Raw genomic sequence first — 17,078 nt, 5'->3', positions numbered from 1 at the left:
GGAGTTTCTCTGGCGGCTCGAACCTTGTTTCTTTTGAGTCACCGTCCTGCACGTTCTATTGTTCTCACTGTTCCGTGTCTTGTTCCGTGTTCTGTTCCGTGTGAGTCGGTGTTAAACGCTGTGAGCAGTATAAGGATATGTATATGTATGCAGGGATCGGTAGAATAGGTTAGACTGTAATTATATAGTTGGGCAGTAGCGTGGGGTCTACACTTTGGTGTCGTTCTTGGATGCAGCGTTTTTCGCTGCCTCTCTCTCGTTCTTGCGTCTGCTCTTCAGGGCAAGCGTTTTGCCGTTCTTGACTAGTGTCAGCAGTAGGAAGGAACTACACCCAGTCAGGCAGCCCAGAAGCGTGAATACGCCGCCCCATTTCATCTTGTTCGACATCTTGTTCAGGCACGCGATTAGTATAGCCGCAAGGGAGCATCTGACAAAATTTAGACACCCTGTGGCGGTTGATGAGATAGAGGGGAACAGGTCGACGATCAGAGTCATGGACATCGTGAGGATACAGTTCGAGAATAGTGACGCAAACCCGCTCATCACCAAGACGGCAGCTAGAGGGGCCTTAACGGATATGCACCACCCAAAACATATGAACCCGGAGGAACTCAACACAAGCGTGAACAGTGCCGGTTCCAGACGTGCCCTGTATATGTTGAAAGTATACTGTGGATCGTTGGCCAGTATGTCATGCACTTTCGCTACATCGTGGTGCTCTGCGATCAACAACTCTTCCTGTTCCTTCAGCCACATTTGATGCTTCGCCATTCTCCTCCTGTACGTCCAGTTCAAGTAACGGCCGGACAGTATCACGCTTACCATGGTGCAGAGCCCCGAGGGAAGGAAGCACACACCAATGTAGATGACCTCCATGTGGTAATCTTTACTCAGTGCAGTAGTTAGCGCGGTCTGGTGAGTACACATGACTGCGTATTGCAGACCAGCGACAAACAACAGCACGGATATCTCAGGGATCTTCATCACAGAGAGGGGAGCCCATAGGCTTACTCTCACATGAGCCTCTAGCGTTTCATAATCGGGGTTGTCCAGGTGAAGTTGTTTCCTGACTGGCGGTAATCTCAGTATCGGCGAGTAATTGTAGATGCTCTTCGGTGTTACAGACCCATTCCCAACAATAGTCCGTTTCGTTTCGGGAAGCAACAACAAAGACACTATACTGCATGCACCAGACCCAATGGCTAGGAACCAAAATATGGATCTCCAACCCCAACGGGATGACAGCAGGGCACCGAACACGGCCCCTGTCGCGGTACCCACTACTTGAAACCCAGACACGTACCCGACGTACCCACCACGTTCGGCCTTGGTCGTGACATCCCCCATCATCCCGGAATTGATCGCAATCACGGGGGAGATCCCTGCTGCCTGCAGGCAACGCAGTGCAATCACCTGTGCATAGTTGTTGGAACACGCGAGGCCTATACAGGCGCAGAAGTATATGATAACGGAGCACAATATCACGGGACGTCTCCCAAGAGAGTCTGCGAGCCCACCCATGAGCGTTGGTGACAATCCTTGAAAGATGAAATATACGACCACCGTCATGTTGACTTGTTCCTCATTGATGTGGAACTTATTTTCAATGACACTCAGTACAGGGTAGTAAATGGCGCCTGCGATACTGGAGAAAAACCCAGTGAATGCACACTGCACGACAAGTCCCAGCTTCGATTTTGTACCAAACCGAGAGTATGGTATCATGTCCATAACATCCTGTTCATCGAGCTGGTTTGATATCGTTCTCGACGGGTGTATAGATTTCCCCGATGACTGTACGTCATCGTCTAAATGTGCGATGGGTGCCCTGTTCGATTTCTCAGAGACCTGCCGCGTCTCCAACGACGTGGAGGAATGTAACTCATCCGAAGATAGTGATCCTGCTAGCGATGGACAATCAGACATGTATTTGTGAGATTGTTTCTTGACATGTTGAAGGTCTGAATGCAAAAAAATTACTCGACAGAGAGAGATGGTAATTACTCTTCAAGTGGAACACTGGTGAGCTCTTCTTTTGCTTTTAAATAATATCACTGGGAACTCTTTTACTCCTCGTCTAGTACTGTTACGTAACACTTAGTTCAAGCTCTGATCCTTGTAAGGCACCAGTTTGGATAGTTCGGAGGTACAGAGCCGAGCGCCGTCTTTTTTTTTCCTTTCTTTTTTTTCTGGAAAGTGACATTTGACACGAAAATGTGCCAAATGAGGTAATTCATCCTCTTTAGTTAAGATATCCCGCATTGGGATAAAGCCTTGCCTCAATAGGAGAGCTCTTCCGCGGAATCTGTTTCTTTCTCTGCCCCCCACGAAATGGGATGGAAGACGTGGAAGTAAGGTACATTCTCCAGAGGATAAACACGTCCGAGATCTCGGGAATGCCCTGTTGCCTTCCCAGGTTGACTTAAGATGTATCCACCCGGTAGTTTCCCGCGTCTTTTTTGACATTTTGACATATTCATTAGTGTAGTTATAGCTTTGGGGTGCGGGTGAGAACTGGGGAACTGGGGAACTGGAGTACGGCGCTTCCTCGCTCAGCCCACAGTGCCGCGCTCTCCGTACGAAACATGATCTTCATTTCTTTGTCAGCCAAACTGGAATCATATAAGAATGGTGTTTCTAGAAAACGGAAAACTTTCCTGGTAATCCGGGGCTATTGATGGCTATGGTAGATGCTACCATCTGGAGGCACGTGATTGTTTTTGGCGCTTTCAAAACCGATGACTTTTACAACTGCTCTTGCTATAGTGGCTGGAGGGGCATTGGTGGTAAAGCGGTAGTATATGACGGTTTCGGCTGGGAAGTCGGGTTGATGTCTAGATCACATCGTAATGTCTGTTTGTTTTTCAATGGGGCAAATATTCTCTTTCCTCTCGCCAATACATTGTGTACAACGAAAGGGAACAGAAATTGAAGGCGGATAAGCTCATAACTTGATCTGCGAGCATCTGGCTGTTATATATTGAATTTCTTGCTGTATTGTAATGCCTTGTCGTCATTTGAAAGATTAAGCTTTGTCTTCGCAGTTTATTTATTTGTACTACGTGCTTCATATCGGTGAGAAGCTTCCGGGGACGGATACACGCCGTCTGTTAGAAGATCTTTCAGAAAATTATACACAGCGTTACCCCTTGTCCACCACTCTCTAACACTGACGTCCAGGGCTCTCTCTTCGCTATAGTTGTTTGTAATTGTTTATTGTTTTTTACATAGTTTTAATATTTTACATTTGGTGATGCAATAGAATTAAACACTTTGTTTAAATAAGAAAACTAAATGTAAGAGCTAAAGCAGGTTGTGATTGAGTCAAGTGTGTAAGGACTCTGATATAGTGTATTTACGTTGTATACGTTAAGTATTTAGTTAAATCATTTGTACTTGCTTGTCTAAGACTCCTTCTTCGTTAGTTGGGTCCTGGATTTAGAGACGGTCTTGAAAGATGTCGGTTCAGATATCTTGGGGTTTATATATGTTCCAGATAACGGACCATCCGCATGTCTCGAATTCGTATACTCACATGTCGGGTATATAATAGTTCACAGTACTGTATTGGATAGGGTAACGGGTCATGAGTCCATTACCAAAGGGAGTTCCCAATTTATCCTCACAGTAAAAGTGAACAAAAAGCTTCAGGACTTCAAAACCGAACGCCGTTGTTGGGACCTGTGTGTTTATACATAAAATCTAAACTATTAAACTTTGAAAGTATACCATTTTTACGGAAGCAGTATGTAGAAGAGAGGGCTTTTCCCTTTTTCAATGAAACCTTATGTTCAAGGCAACTGAGAACTGAACTACGCTATCAGGCCTGCTCCGACGTCAAAACAATAATAAAAAATGTGTTGTTTGTAACTTACCTCATTCGTCTATATGTAGGTTGCCAAGTTGAAAAAAATGAGCTTGTAAGAACTGATTCAGGACAAGGAATCGTTAAAGCAAAACCTCCTAAATATCATATTAGATAAACACCACGAGACAGAAATATATATACACAAAACTTAGCAAAAAATGCTGCTTTACATAAATGATCTTTTACCTTCTGTTCAAAGCTGTTGGCGTTGTGCGTTTTCGTGTCAGATCGATAACAAAATAATGAATATGCAGAAATATTTACAGAGTTACTACAATGAAGACTGATCGTGCTTGTATTCACATGGATATTATAAAACTCCAAACAAAGTTTTCAAATGTAACAGCTTGAGCTATTCCATGGTAGTCGGAATACCCTTCGGACCAAGAAATAGCAATTTCACTGCTTGGAAATCAGAGGCCATACACGAGGTAGGACTAGTTCTTTTAATTTTGAGTTTTCCTCGGGGGACAACCTGCCTAAAACATAATCTGCAACATCGGCAGGGTCCCTTGATTCCGGTCTACCTATGCCGATAGCCAACCGATAAAAATTCGTGCCGCAGCATCTCTCAATATCCTTCAAACCATTATGACCTCGAACACTCCTCCCAGGTTCCCGTAACTGGAGCTTTCCCAACGAGAGCGCGAGTTCATCGTGAACAACAATATGTCGCACTTTTTGACCACCAAGTCGTCGATTTAGTTTCCGCCAGACAGACTGTAACGTTTTCCCACTCTCGTTCATATACCCACCGTTACTGAGAAGTAAGACTAAACTCAAAGATGGAATGCTTAAATACTCAACCTTTGGAGCAGCGCGGGAGCGAACAAACGGCTTCGCACCGGCGCTCAACTGATCTCCCAACATCTGCACGATCTTCAACCCAACATTGTGTCTCGTCCCCGCATATTGAGGCTCCATATTGCCGAGACCAGACACACATGTGTAAATGGAGCGGATGGAAACTCGCCCAATGACCATCTGGACTATATTTCGCTTCGTCGATGTGTGTCATTGATTAAGTTGCGGTTTATTTATAATGATGTGAAAAAAATATCAGTTAAAGAACGTTCGAGGTACCTTATGTGACAACCAGCTTGCAGGACTGGTCCTTCACGATCCCCCCTCAACAATGTCTCAATGGCTCGCCAGGAGGAGTCTACACACTGGTGGTGTTCAATGGAGAAAAGTCTTGCCCGGCAACAAGCGGTGGAGAAAGTCGCGTGAGAAAGTCGTCTCGTCATCTGACGCTCGGACTCCCACGAAGAACTTAGACGCCGTGGACATTGAGAGGATAAATGAGATGTTCCTTTCAAGGACCAAGGATTTGGAACCTGGTATGGAAATTAAGAAGTTGAAACAGATCAAGAAAGAGTTTAACACCAGATTCGCAGAAAGGTATTTTAATCCATCCAAACAGTGGTTCCAAGATAACTGGGTGGTTGAGCCTTCTACTAATACAGCCGGGAAAAGTTCTTCTCAAAACTCTATGACTGGAAAGAACAAACACTACACCTTCAAACTCAGTGAATTTATAAGCTCCGTCTTACAAATGGGTGATCTGGTTTTGACAACGCCATATCCTAATGAGTTGGCAATGTGTGTTGGATTGCCTGAGAGTGCCGAAGATCCTAGGTACACATTTGTAACTGTCAGCGGGAAGATGTTCTTTGGTACAAAGTCTTTTGTGCATTTGAGAATACCTTACCGGCTACCGGAAAAAGTACGATATCTGATCTCAAAGGAAGGGCCTCATGCATTCGAACCTGTCGGTACCATCAAAGGAACTCGTGACGTAACATACATTCTCCCATACTTGGCTAGACAATTGGTTACTAGTGAGCTACCATCGCAGATCAATAAGCTGGCATGGCAGAAATTACCCTCCATTATCAAGCGGTTGGAACTGCTTAGCCGATATTTACGGAAATACAACGGTACTTGGCAGGTTCCCTTTGTACAACTTGTAGATGCAGTTCAACGTTTGGAAGAAAAAGGGGGTCCAGGAGAGTTCGAATACATTAAGAGTCTTTTTGAACGACCATCCCTTGGGAGTCGCCGCTCCATTCATGCGGCTACATATTTAGCGACATATTGGGCTATAAAGGAGCAACAAAACTTTAATATTTGGGGAAAGATTCATGTTAATAAAGCCTTTTTGGCCCCAATTTCTACATCTGTCGTACCAGCAGCATCTCTGCGATCTTTCCATGATGAATTGATCAATGACCCGAAGAGAAAACACGTGAACAAGATCACGGACTTGATAAACACAAAGGACTACGAACTAGTAAGGGAGAGATACCCTGAATTTCTACAACTGTTGAGTGATTTTACTGCAGGTAATTTTGATAACAATTGCGAGGTGGTTACATTGATATCCCAGATATTCAGAATGCTTGATGTATATAGGGAATGCAATGTTACCAGAGATACATGTTTTGATCTTCTGAAAGAAATCAGTGAAGATAACTTTTGTGAGAATCCAATTTTGTCCAATTCAGATCTTGCACTAGCCCAATCATCCGAGAGATCGGCGCTACAAAAATGTGTGTATAGTGTAGTGCAACCTGATATTCAGCTCGACACTAAGACAAAAAGACACGATTTTCTTGATATGCCGGTGTATTGCATCGATTCAGAGACAGCTCACGAAATTGACGATGGTGTGTCTATAGAAAAAAATGGAAAAGGCAGCTATACTTTGCACGTCCACATCGCAGATCCTGCATCATTTTTCCCGGAAAGTTACACTGAAAGTACCAAGTTGAGCGACGTTTTGAAAATTGCATTCGATAAGTCTTTCACAACATACTTGCCAGACGTAGTTGAAGCAATGCTGCCAGAATCGTTTTGTAGGGCAGCAGATCTAGGTAAGCAAGATAAAAAGACAAGAACAATCACTTTCTCGGTTCGAGTTAAAATGGACGAACATGGTGGACTACACATACAAAGTGACACATTTCGTGCTAGACTTGGACTTGTGTCAAATTTCCCCAAGGTTACCTACAATATTGTAGACAGTGTACTGAATGACTCAAGCTCTAACAGCCCGTTACGACAGGATCTATTGACTTTGTATAAGATTGCATCCGGATTACGACATAACAGGGTAAAGTTGAATGGTGCTGTCGTCTTTGGAGAGGGATTCAACAATGGTCAGGTAAGACTCATTCGAGATTCTGCAAATAAAGTGAAAGACATCACTTTTGAGAACAACAATGAAACTCCATCAACCGTACTCGTGTCTGAACTAATGATATTGGCGAATACTCTTAGCGGTAACTTTTTCAGGGAAAACAAAATTCCTGGAATATTTCGTTGCTATAATGAGTTGAAGCTTGATGGTAAGGCACTAAGTGATTATCGATCGATACAGGATAACGTTCAACGCGGGAAAAACCCAACTTTGAAAGATATAGCAAAGATTACTTCTCTTATGAACTCCAGCTTTTATTCTGGCGAACCTCGTAATCATCAGATGATTGGAGCAAAACAGTACCTGACAGTGACTTCTCCTTTACGGAGATACCCTGATCTGATAAATCACATCCAATTGCATAAACACCTGGCTAATAAGCCACTAACATTTTCACAACAGGCAATAGATCAGATGATATGGCAGGTGCAATCTCGTGCCGATATTTTGAAATCAATCTCGACCACTGTCTCTGCGTATTGGACACTAACATATTTGAAAAAGAGAATCGAAAAGGATTCGAGTGCCCGTTTTGATGTCATGGTAACCTCATTTCCTCAAGACGGCATGGTAAATTGTCTTTTCCCAAACCACTCCTATGCACGTGGGAAACTGAAACTTAAGGTTGACCGTCTCCCCCCACAAATTGGGGACATAGTCAAGGACTGTCAAATCACATCAATTGACTGTTTGGATAGCAATTTGCAGCTAGTCATGGTATAAAATATTGCATTGTGTAACATCTTGTAAATAGATCAGCATTGATTAAAGAACATGCTTTCAAGTACATGGAACAAACTTTTTGGCATGTCAAGTGATCTAATTAATTCTTTCCCCCATAAGCCACTCCTATCAGTTGAACGTCGTACTATTACCCTCCAAAAGAATTCTATGTTGTTTCAATAGTTGCGTTCTGGTAAGTAGCTTTCCGTGATACTTTGTTAACCAAAAGTTCAAGCTTAAATTTTGACAGCCACAAGTCTCCAGAAACTAATACCATGACAAAAAAGTAATAAAATGAATCTCACCTACTGCTTTCTCTTTGTTCCAGTTTCTTTATTTCATATGTTTGGTGCACCCTAAGAGTTCCAACATCCAATGCTTTGTTTGACCATGAAAAAGAAATAACTTATTTTGAGGCAACTGTCCAAGAGTATCAAGGAAAGCACAACGCAAGTGCCCTGTTTTAGAAGTCTAAGTGATTTGGGCAAAGGCCCAAAAACATAGGTATCCAAATTTTATTGTATAGTCCAACCAGTTTATTTTCCCGAAGACACAGTGCAACGTTATTGGGGGTGTTTCACAATTTCAGGATTAAATGAAGTTTGTTGGGCTTGAACTACGGTCAGGAAACTCCCCAGTAGTGTAAAGGCAACTCTCTAATAACCAAACCGCTGCCACAGTTCTCTATTTCTAAACGATGGGTGAGTTGTCGTAGTGAAAAACAATGGAGCCAAGCCTTTTTCCAAAGTGACTATTTGTGTCGTATATTTTGATTTCTCTGTACTCCGTATGCCATAATACAATAGAACACAACATGGTTGCCTTTGCAGGCAACCGTTTAGAAGCAACAAGTGCAAAGAACACCCATGTTGCCTGAAACACAAAATATGGTTGCCTTTGTCCAGCAATGGTTTACAACCACAGACAACTTATTCTATTATAGTTTTGTTTAAACGATCATACGAAGAAGTATAGAATTATCTAATCACATGAATCCATTTTACGCCAAAAGTTAGGTAAAGGCAGACAGTACTATTAGGCATACGGTTGGTTCTCGGGTCTCAAGTTTCAGAAATTGCGTTATTTTTTGCTTCAATTCAAAAGTGTATGTTGCTTGTTGTCGTTCAAACCGACATAACATTGCAACAATGTCTCAACAGAATATCCGAAACAGGAATAACTCAATGTATCACCAAACAGAATGTTGCACCTTCTGCCGCTAATACTATACTATGACGTTAAAGTTGTTGTTTATTGTAGCTAGCCAAGATGATCCGAGTCTCAACTCCAGCCTTCTTTTGTCTGTGTAGAGAAAAATCTAGAAAGAAAAAAAGGTCCGAGCATGGTTGTCAAAACGGAATATTTGCAAGCTGGTTAGGTTACTGGTCCCTCAACCATCACCAGTTGTATTTATTATTAGCTGTGTCGTGTAGCTACCTACCCACCGTTTAAACCTAACAACGAGTACGACCTCTTTGTTCTAATGAATATTTGGCAGATATAGTCGTTCTTGGTGCTGGCGGCATCCTCTTCTCTTGAAGAAAACTAGCACACCTTCAATTAATTGTGCTTTCAATTGCTCGTAGTTAAGTTGGAACGAACTGTCCTTTTAACAAGCGGTGAGGTGTTTTCCGTATCGTTGAGCCGCCAGTTCTTAACGAGAGATTAAGCCCACTTTTCACTACTTAGAAATTGATATAAAAGCAACAGATGTTTTCCCGTTTCTTCCTCGATCATTCCCAGTTCTATTCCAAATTTCAGCTATAGAAGAGCATCAAACAAACACTTCTAAAAAACATCCCAACAAAAACATCTCCCTTAACAATGGTCTCTATCAAATCTATTGCCCTATCAGCTTACGCTCTAACCGCCGCCCAGCTTGTCAGCGCCGCCCCAGCCACCACCTTGCCTGCTAACGCTGAAGAGGTCAAGGAAGTCGAATTGGGTGTTTATGTCAATGATATTACCAAGAACTTGATGGAATACTACGCATTCCGGGCTGAACATCCAGAACAGGCCTACCCAGGAATCATCGAAACCGCGGTCTTCGAAGACATGATGGGCCAGCCTCAATCTGAGTGGATTAACCAATTGACTACCATTGACTACAATGAAGTTCAAAGCATGTTCACTGGTGTTCCATGGTACTCTGACAGATTGGCCCCAGCTTTGTCATCGTCTTTGAAGGCCTTAAACATTGCCACCACGGTCGCTACTGTGTAAGCGCCCTAGATTTTCTTCTTTGGTCATTTTATTGAATCTAAAGAATTTCTGATACACGTGTTACTGTACGTATGATAGATGAAAGTTGAAACGAAAAAAATATATTTACGTAACTAGTAATATACAATACTATGCCCTTTTTTTCTCAAAAGTTACAATACTCAACTGCAATGAACTTTTAAAACGCCATTGAGGTTAAAAAACAGTTCACTCGCAATGTAGGAACAACAGGTTTCGTTGCGGGACTTTATTTTGGGAAAAGATTATCTTCACCAGACATGGTTTACTAACTAATATTATCCTAATAACCGAAATAAAAAAAATTTTACGTAGTGCGCAGTTAACATCTTAGAGATTTACGGAGCACTCTTCTATTTGCATTTTAAAGGTCATATTTGCCTCATTTTTCTCTTCTCGTGCATCAGGCTTCACACATGTTTAAAATAAAGAGAAAGTTGTTGCAGGTTTTAGGCGTCGGGAAGTCTCATTATTTAGCGTTTAGCTTTTTAACAAAGGCTTCCTTTGCCATTTCTGTAAGTGTGTCGAGTTCACCCGAAGATTCACACATTTTGTAGAACTCGCTGTTTCTGTTCAACAGAAGAGAGTAAGGATGATCATATTCTATAACTTCACCCGCATCCATGACAAGTATCTTATCATAATCTATCACTGATCGCAATCTGTGTGCAATTGTCAAAATCGTACTGTTACCGAATTCACCTCTGATTGTGGCTTGTAATCTAGCGTCGGACTCATAATCGATCGAAGCGGTTGCCTCATCAAGCAGAAGAATTTTTGGGTTTCTCAGCAAAGAACGTGCAAGACATATCAATTGACGTTGACCTTGTGATAAGTTGCCTCCACCTTCTGTAATTTCATTGCTCAAATCCAAGAATCTATTCTCGTTGTTCGAGTGCATAGACCCTTGGTCTGACACAGCAGTAGTTTCTCCATTTAGCTCTTCGCCTGATACCAAATTCACACGTGTCAAGGCCGCAAAAATATCCTTGTCATTATATTCGTCGTAAGGATCAAGGTTGAATTTCAAAGTTCCCGCAAACAACGTAGGGTCCTGCGGGATGATGGTGATAGCACGACGTAGCCTGGTTAATGGAATCGTCGTAATATCCATGTTATCTATCTTGATGTACCCACTTTCTGGATCCAAAAATCTGAATAGAGCGGTGATGATAGTAGACTTACCTGCACCTGTTCTGCCCACTACACCAACCTTTGAGTTTGGTTCTACCGTAAATGATACGTTTTTTATCACACGCGGTAAATTTGCGGCATATCGTAAGGATAGATCATTGACTTCAATTTTACCTTCATCGGGCCATACGGTAGGAGGAGTTCTTACAATTTCGTCTTTTATGTCATAGGGCTCCTGCTCTACACTCATATATTCTTTGATTCTTTCCACAGAATTCATATTCATTTCGACTTCTGAATAGAATCTAACGAGCCAAAGGGCACCTTCAGTAAATGAGATGGCGTAAGTCAAAGAAATACCAGCCATACCCGAATCGATATTCTTGATATCTGCGAGGATGAAAACACCGGCACCGAAAACAACAAAGGAACCAATCATATCAATACGGAAAGATAGCCAACGGTTGGCAACCCATAAATAGAAGAATGGTTTGTTATTCTCGTCGATTTTGAATAGGTTTTCCTTCAGAAATCTCATTTCATCACCAAAGGCTCGGATGGTCGTAACACCCACAAGAGTTTCTGAAAAATGTTGATAGATCGGAGATTTGGTAATAGAATCTAATCGTTTTAGTTCACGTGAACCGGCCATGTAAAAGTAACCCACTAGGTAGTACATTATACTGATTAGAATTGCCACAACGAAAAACTGTGGGGTAATCCAAGAGATCAATATAATAGTGCTGAAACATTCCACGAACGAGTAAAACGCACCAGTTAGGTATGGTGTTAGTTCCTGGTCGACAGATTCAATGTCCTTTGAAAATCTGTTCATTATCCTTCCGATGGGGGTCGTGTCGAAAAACCTTAATTTGGAATGGATCACTTTGTTCAATAACATAGCGAAGATCTTTCGAGATGCATTGATACCAAAAATATAAGTCAGGAACGTTTTTAATGACCCGACCGTGGCCCCTGTTAGTCCAATCATGAAATACATGATCAAATAGTACTTCGTGGAGTGTTCACTAGAGGTCCGTGAATTAGACAAGAATTTTGAAGAGATGGTGGCATCGACAGAAGATAAGGGCAAAAATTTGGTCACATGTGTGTTGACCGAGCTTCTAATGGGGAATAAGTCTTTCAAATAGGTGTACATTTCGCGAACAGTGTTATTAGCAACCCATCCACGAACCCAGTAAGATTGAGCAATGTCAGCAATCTGTGCTAAAACGAAAAGGGATGCCATGAAGGTTATCACTTTTAGGCCTCCAAAAATCCGAATGTACCACTTGTACACTTCTGGGCTAACAACCCCTCCGGCCTTCTTTTCCTCATCGATCAGTTTACCTTCTTCTGTGCGATCCGCATCACTCCTTTCCTCTCTTTCGGTCTTCTTATTTGGACCATTTGACGCTGATTTACCATTTGTTGCATTTTTCGCATTACCAATAGTTGCCATTGAGGCGTTTCTAGATAAGATGCTGCTTTTTACTAATTCATCTTCACCCAAAAGCCCTTTGTCAAATAAATTCAATGGATCACCTTGGTCCTTGACTCTCCCATCTTCGAGAATAACAACCAGTTCGGCATTTCTCAAAGTTAGGGCAATATTATGAGATACCAAAATGCAGGTTCTTCCCACCATCAATGGTCCAGTGATACAATTATCATAAATCCAGGATGCAGTGTGAGAATCAACTGCACTTAAACAGTCATCCAACAGCAAGTGTTTTGAATCGGAGTACAAGGCTCTTGCCAGGGATATTCTTTGCTTTTGACCCCCGGATAGCGTGATACCCTTTTCACCAATCTCTGTCAAATCACCAGCCTTTAAGATATCAAAATCCCGTTTTAAGCCACAAGCTTCAACAACTTTATGATATCTGTTTTCATCAAAACTTGAGTTAAACAGAATGTTGTTTCTGACGGTGTCGTTCAATAACCACGCAGCTTGAGAGCAATACGCTATAGAATTTGTGAAACCGTCTGAGTTCGCGGTTAAACTGCTTCTTGGTTCCAAAGAAGGAACAATAATGCGGCCTTGACAAATGTGCATTTCTCCTAACAGAGCCATTAATAGCGATGTTTTACCAGAGCCTGTAGCTCCAATCACCACGTTCAGTTTACCAACTTTGAAATCTATATTCAAGTTTCTCAGCTTGAAACCGGAACCATTCGTATCCCAGGAAGTAGTGGAGTTGTCAAATGCAAGCTTCTTACCCTCATTATCCACCGTCAACTGCTCGTATTTCTCAGTTTCGGCTTCGCTTAAAAAGGCTCCAACTCTCTCCAACGAGACCTTTGATTGAATAGCAAAACTCAACATATCGGAGACTCTGTCTAATGGGTCCCTCAATAAAGTAAACAGCGAAAGAGCTGTGAAAGCAACAGGCGTCGTTAAGACTTCACCTTGAACATAAATGTACCATGCAAACGACGCGGTGGTGACAATACTTGGCGTCACGAACCACACAAAACCACCCATTACCCAAGCTAATGTTCTCTTAATTAACATTTGAAGCTCTCTTTCTCTAATTTCCATAATATCTCTTTCAAAATTATTTTCCCACGAAAAGAATTTGATAATTCTAATAGACTGTAAGGCCTCGTTTAATTTGTGAATACGCTTGTCCGTCTCTCCTAATGTTAGCTTTTGGTAATCACCCAACAAGGTGGCAAGTTTGAAGTTAACAGGTAACAAAACAAGAATGATCACCGTACCAAGAATAGCAGCATTACCAATCAAACGATATAGTAGAACTAAAGCAATGACCGTCATAACGATAGCTTCTGCAAAGAAATGAAGGTACGCACAGATTTCTGAAATTTTGTAAGCGTCAATAGCCATCAGATTAATAATTGTACCTAGTTTCGCGTTTGAACCGGACTCTTCATCAGCGTTAATACTTTCCTCCTCATTTCTTTCTTGCGGGTCTTCAAACTCGTTCTCCGCGTTAGGGGAATCCGCACTATTCTTCGATGGAGCCATGCTAACCCTTTTCTTCAAGGCCTTAGAGTATATCTCAGAGATAATAATGCTTTTGATTCTAATGCACACCCTTCTACCAAAAAACAATGCTTGACCGTCGGCTAGAGCAACGATGATTTTGCATGCAAACATTGAGATGACGTAAAACCATGCTAGATTGGCAGGGGCACTGGATTGATCCTCAACGTATTCTAGAATTCTTTTCAGTAGGATGGTTGGCACAAAGGAGAAGAAACCTCCGAGACAGGCCCAAAAGGCCTGAAGGATCAAGTAGTTGAAAAAGTACTTTAACAATTTGTATGCTAGACCCCTTTGACTGGACATGTGGGAAGTAAATTTCTTGTACTTCTTGACCACAAAGATCGAGTAGTCTTCCATTATCAGCCCCCAAACGTCTTTATTCTCGATAACACGGCGATTGGTGGTCCATACAAATCTGTCAAACCAACCCCAGCAGACGAAACATGCCACGGAAGTGAGTGGTTCTGGCGATGCGATTGCACCATCATCAGTTTGGTACAAAACCACATTAGTATTTTTTATTGGAGATAAAAACAACAACATGAACAACGACAGGTTTATCCAGAATTGCGACGAGTAGTATTTCTTCAACAGCCCAGATTTAATGTGACCGATCAATATGGATCTGAAAGGCAAAATAGAGGACAGGAAGAGCATCACGTACAACGTGAAACTTAGCAACCACAGATTCCCAGGATATTTGGTAATCCATTCGTATTGTTGATTTACGTTAACAAGACGCAAAGTGACAATTGTAGTAATCACAACCCATAAAAGTAATTGTGCTATGTTAGCCATTTTACTGAAATCTCTATACACTGGTGTGCGCACCAGCAAACAAATGTGAATAAACAACTGGGAAAGCACCAGTATCGCCTCTACTATCACTCTTGACTTTTCGATGAACTCACGTTTTATCACCTGAGGTTTACCATGAGGTGTACCGTCTAATTTCGTAAGGTCGATATTCTCGATTGAAAAATGACGGTCATTAAGAGTGGCGTTCCCATCCTTGTCAGAAGCGTTGTTCACTGCACTGTAGCCATTAGAAGTTGTACTCCCGAGTAAAGGTTGGTTTTCAAGGGCATGCTCACCCTGATCCCCCACGTGCAAAGTAAGAACATTCTCCACAATGTCCTCCTTGTGGTGTCCCAGTTTGTTAAAGTAGTAGTAATGGCAGAAGGTCTTATAACTTACAAATAGAATCGCCAATGCTGAGAGGAAGATAGGGAATCCTGTGTTGATGTATTTTTCTCTCCCACAAGGGGAAACGTCATCAAAATCCCAAAACGGACAAGAAACCGGGCGTGTCCCATTCCCTATGTGTACGGGTATGTTTCGAGTCATCGATTGGGTTGTCTGGTCAACTTCAACTATAAGAAAGTTGACTTTAGTGCCAAGATTAACGATAGGCTTCTTTATATAAAATTTTCTTTCCTTTTTTTTTTGTTTCTGTGTCTTTTCGGATAACGCCATGTAAAGATTTGACAGAGGGTTAGTCACAAAAGGAGTAACATTCTGCACCCTAATGTATTGATGAACCGTTGTTCTTTGATGATAAATGGGAGTTGATTAATTATGTATACAAATATAGGTATATGTAATAATAAATTGCGGGCGTCGAGTTTAGTTCGCAAATTAAACAGAGCCGGCAGCCTTGGCCTTTCTGGCAATCTTGGCTTGAGCCTTGTTACCCATGACACCACCACCCCAGTGCTTCTTGACATCGTCGTACTTCTCGGAGAAGTTGGCGTTGACAGTGGAGATCAACTTGGCCAACTCAGATTCGTCCTCTAGTCTGACTTCGGTCAAAGCGGCGACGGCGGAGGTCTTTTGGTTGACTAGAGTACCTAGTCTGGCCTTACCCTTTACGATGGCGTATGGAACACCCATCTTCTTACACAAAGCTGGCAAGAAGATGACCAATTCAATTGGGTCGACGTCGTTGGCAATCAAAACCAACTTGGCCTTCTTGTTTTCAACAAGGGAGACGACGTGGTTCAAACCGTACTTGACAACGAAGGGCTTTGGGGAGGCTTCCTCTCTGGTCTTACCTTCGGCAATGGCAGCGGCCTCCTTGGTCAATCTCTCCTTCTTCTCAGCAGCGGTCTCTGGTCTGTACTTGTTGAATAGCTTGAAAGTTTCAGCAGCGGAGTTTCTGTCCAAAGTGTACTGGAATTGGGCAATGGTTGGAGGAACCTTCAATCTCAAGGACAAAATCTTCTTCTGTCTTTGCAATCTGACGTACTCTGGCCACTTGACGTATCTGGACAAGTTTCTGGATGGCTGGATGGCCTGACCAATACCGAAGTTCTTTGGGGTGGCATTGACCAGAGGGTTCTTAGCCTTGGTCGACTTGGTGCTCTTCGAGCTGAATGGAGCTGGAGCGACTTTCTTACCTGGAGCCATTGTGTATTGGTGTTCTTGAAGGTGTTCAACGATCTTCTCTCCGCACAATCAAACACTAGATCAAACGGTACAACACCATCTTTCACTAACCCAACTTCCAGCCCCATCTGCAATGGTTTGGAAAAAAACCAGTTCCAGTCAATAAAATTTGCGTCCCTCTCACATTATTCCCCGATATGGAAATATTTGACAAATAGCATAAAGTCTTGACGTGGGTGTACGGATGCTAAAACCAAAACAGTCACAAAACCTGGCGGAAACTGAGATGTTGAGAAAGAAGAACCCGAATTCCGAGACCGATTTCGCGCGCTCCAAAAGCGGTAACAGGAAGGCATTCCACAGTGCCTGGTGCGTTCGTAGGGTGCCACGTTGCCCAAGAAACGTGCCCTCTCTTAATGTAATTAACTTGGCAACGTGGGCGACCTCCATTGTGTCTATGCCGTACAGCGGACTAGCTCCCAACACCTTGAGCAAAAAACCAGAGCGCT

General features: G+C 42.4%; 6 protein-coding genes across 6 annotated transcripts; 2 read left to right on the top strand and 4 right to left on the bottom strand.

Annotated features, from left to right (window-relative positions):
- Window positions 1-207: 207 nt before the first annotated feature.
- Window positions 208-1,926, bottom strand: KNAG0E01160 (MFS transporter; the record flags this gene model as incomplete). The annotated part of the gene is made up of 1 exon (XM_022608099.1): window positions 208-1,926. The coding sequence occupies one exon, from the start codon at window positions 1,924-1,926 to the stop codon at window positions 208-210; it is 1,719 nt and encodes a 572-aa protein (XP_022464629.1).
- A 2,341-nt stretch (window positions 1,927-4,267) lies between these two features.
- PTH1 (aminoacyl-tRNA hydrolase) lies at window positions 4,268-4,852 on the bottom strand (the record flags this gene model as incomplete). Its single annotated transcript, XM_022608098.1, has 1 exon — window positions 4,268-4,852. One exon carries the CDS (start codon window positions 4,850-4,852, stop codon window positions 4,268-4,270), a length of 585 nt encoding a protein of 194 aa, XP_022464628.1.
- A 151-nt stretch (window positions 4,853-5,003) lies between these two features.
- DSS1 (exoribonuclease II) lies at window positions 5,004-7,793 on the top strand (the record flags this gene model as incomplete). Its single annotated transcript, XM_022608097.1, has 1 exon — window positions 5,004-7,793. One exon carries the CDS (start codon window positions 5,004-5,006, stop codon window positions 7,791-7,793), a length of 2,790 nt encoding a protein of 929 aa, XP_022464627.1.
- A 1,824-nt stretch (window positions 7,794-9,617) lies between these two features.
- Window positions 9,618-10,016, top strand: KNAG0E01130 (SRP1/TIP1 family protein; the record flags this gene model as incomplete). Its single annotated transcript, XM_022608095.1, has 1 exon — window positions 9,618-10,016. One exon carries the CDS (start codon window positions 9,618-9,620, stop codon window positions 10,014-10,016), a length of 399 nt encoding a protein of 132 aa, XP_022464626.1.
- Window positions 10,017-10,503: 487 nt separating this feature from the next.
- YBT1 (bile acid-transporting ATPase YBT1) lies at window positions 10,504-15,657 on the bottom strand (the record flags this gene model as incomplete). Its single annotated transcript, XM_022608094.1, has 1 exon — window positions 10,504-15,657. The coding sequence occupies one exon, from the start codon at window positions 15,655-15,657 to the stop codon at window positions 10,504-10,506; it is 5,154 nt and encodes a 1,717-aa protein (XP_022464625.1).
- Window positions 15,658-15,819: 162 nt separating this feature from the next.
- Window positions 15,820-16,590, bottom strand: RPL8B (60S ribosomal protein eL8; the record flags this gene model as incomplete). The annotated part of the gene is made up of 1 exon (XM_022608093.1): window positions 15,820-16,590. The coding sequence occupies one exon, from the start codon at window positions 16,588-16,590 to the stop codon at window positions 15,820-15,822; it is 771 nt and encodes a 256-aa protein (XP_022464624.1).
- Between the last annotated feature and the right edge of the window lie 488 nt (window positions 16,591-17,078).

The sequence above is a fragment of the Huiozyma naganishii genome, chromosome 5 (genome assembly GCF_000348985.1).
Source record: "Huiozyma naganishii CBS 8797 chromosome 5, complete genome".
Lineage (NCBI taxonomy): Eukaryota > Fungi > Ascomycota > Saccharomycetes > Saccharomycetales > Saccharomycetaceae > Huiozyma > Huiozyma naganishii.
The sequence above is the reverse complement of the archived record's forward strand: the minus strand, read 5'-3'. Positions and strand labels throughout refer to the sequence as shown.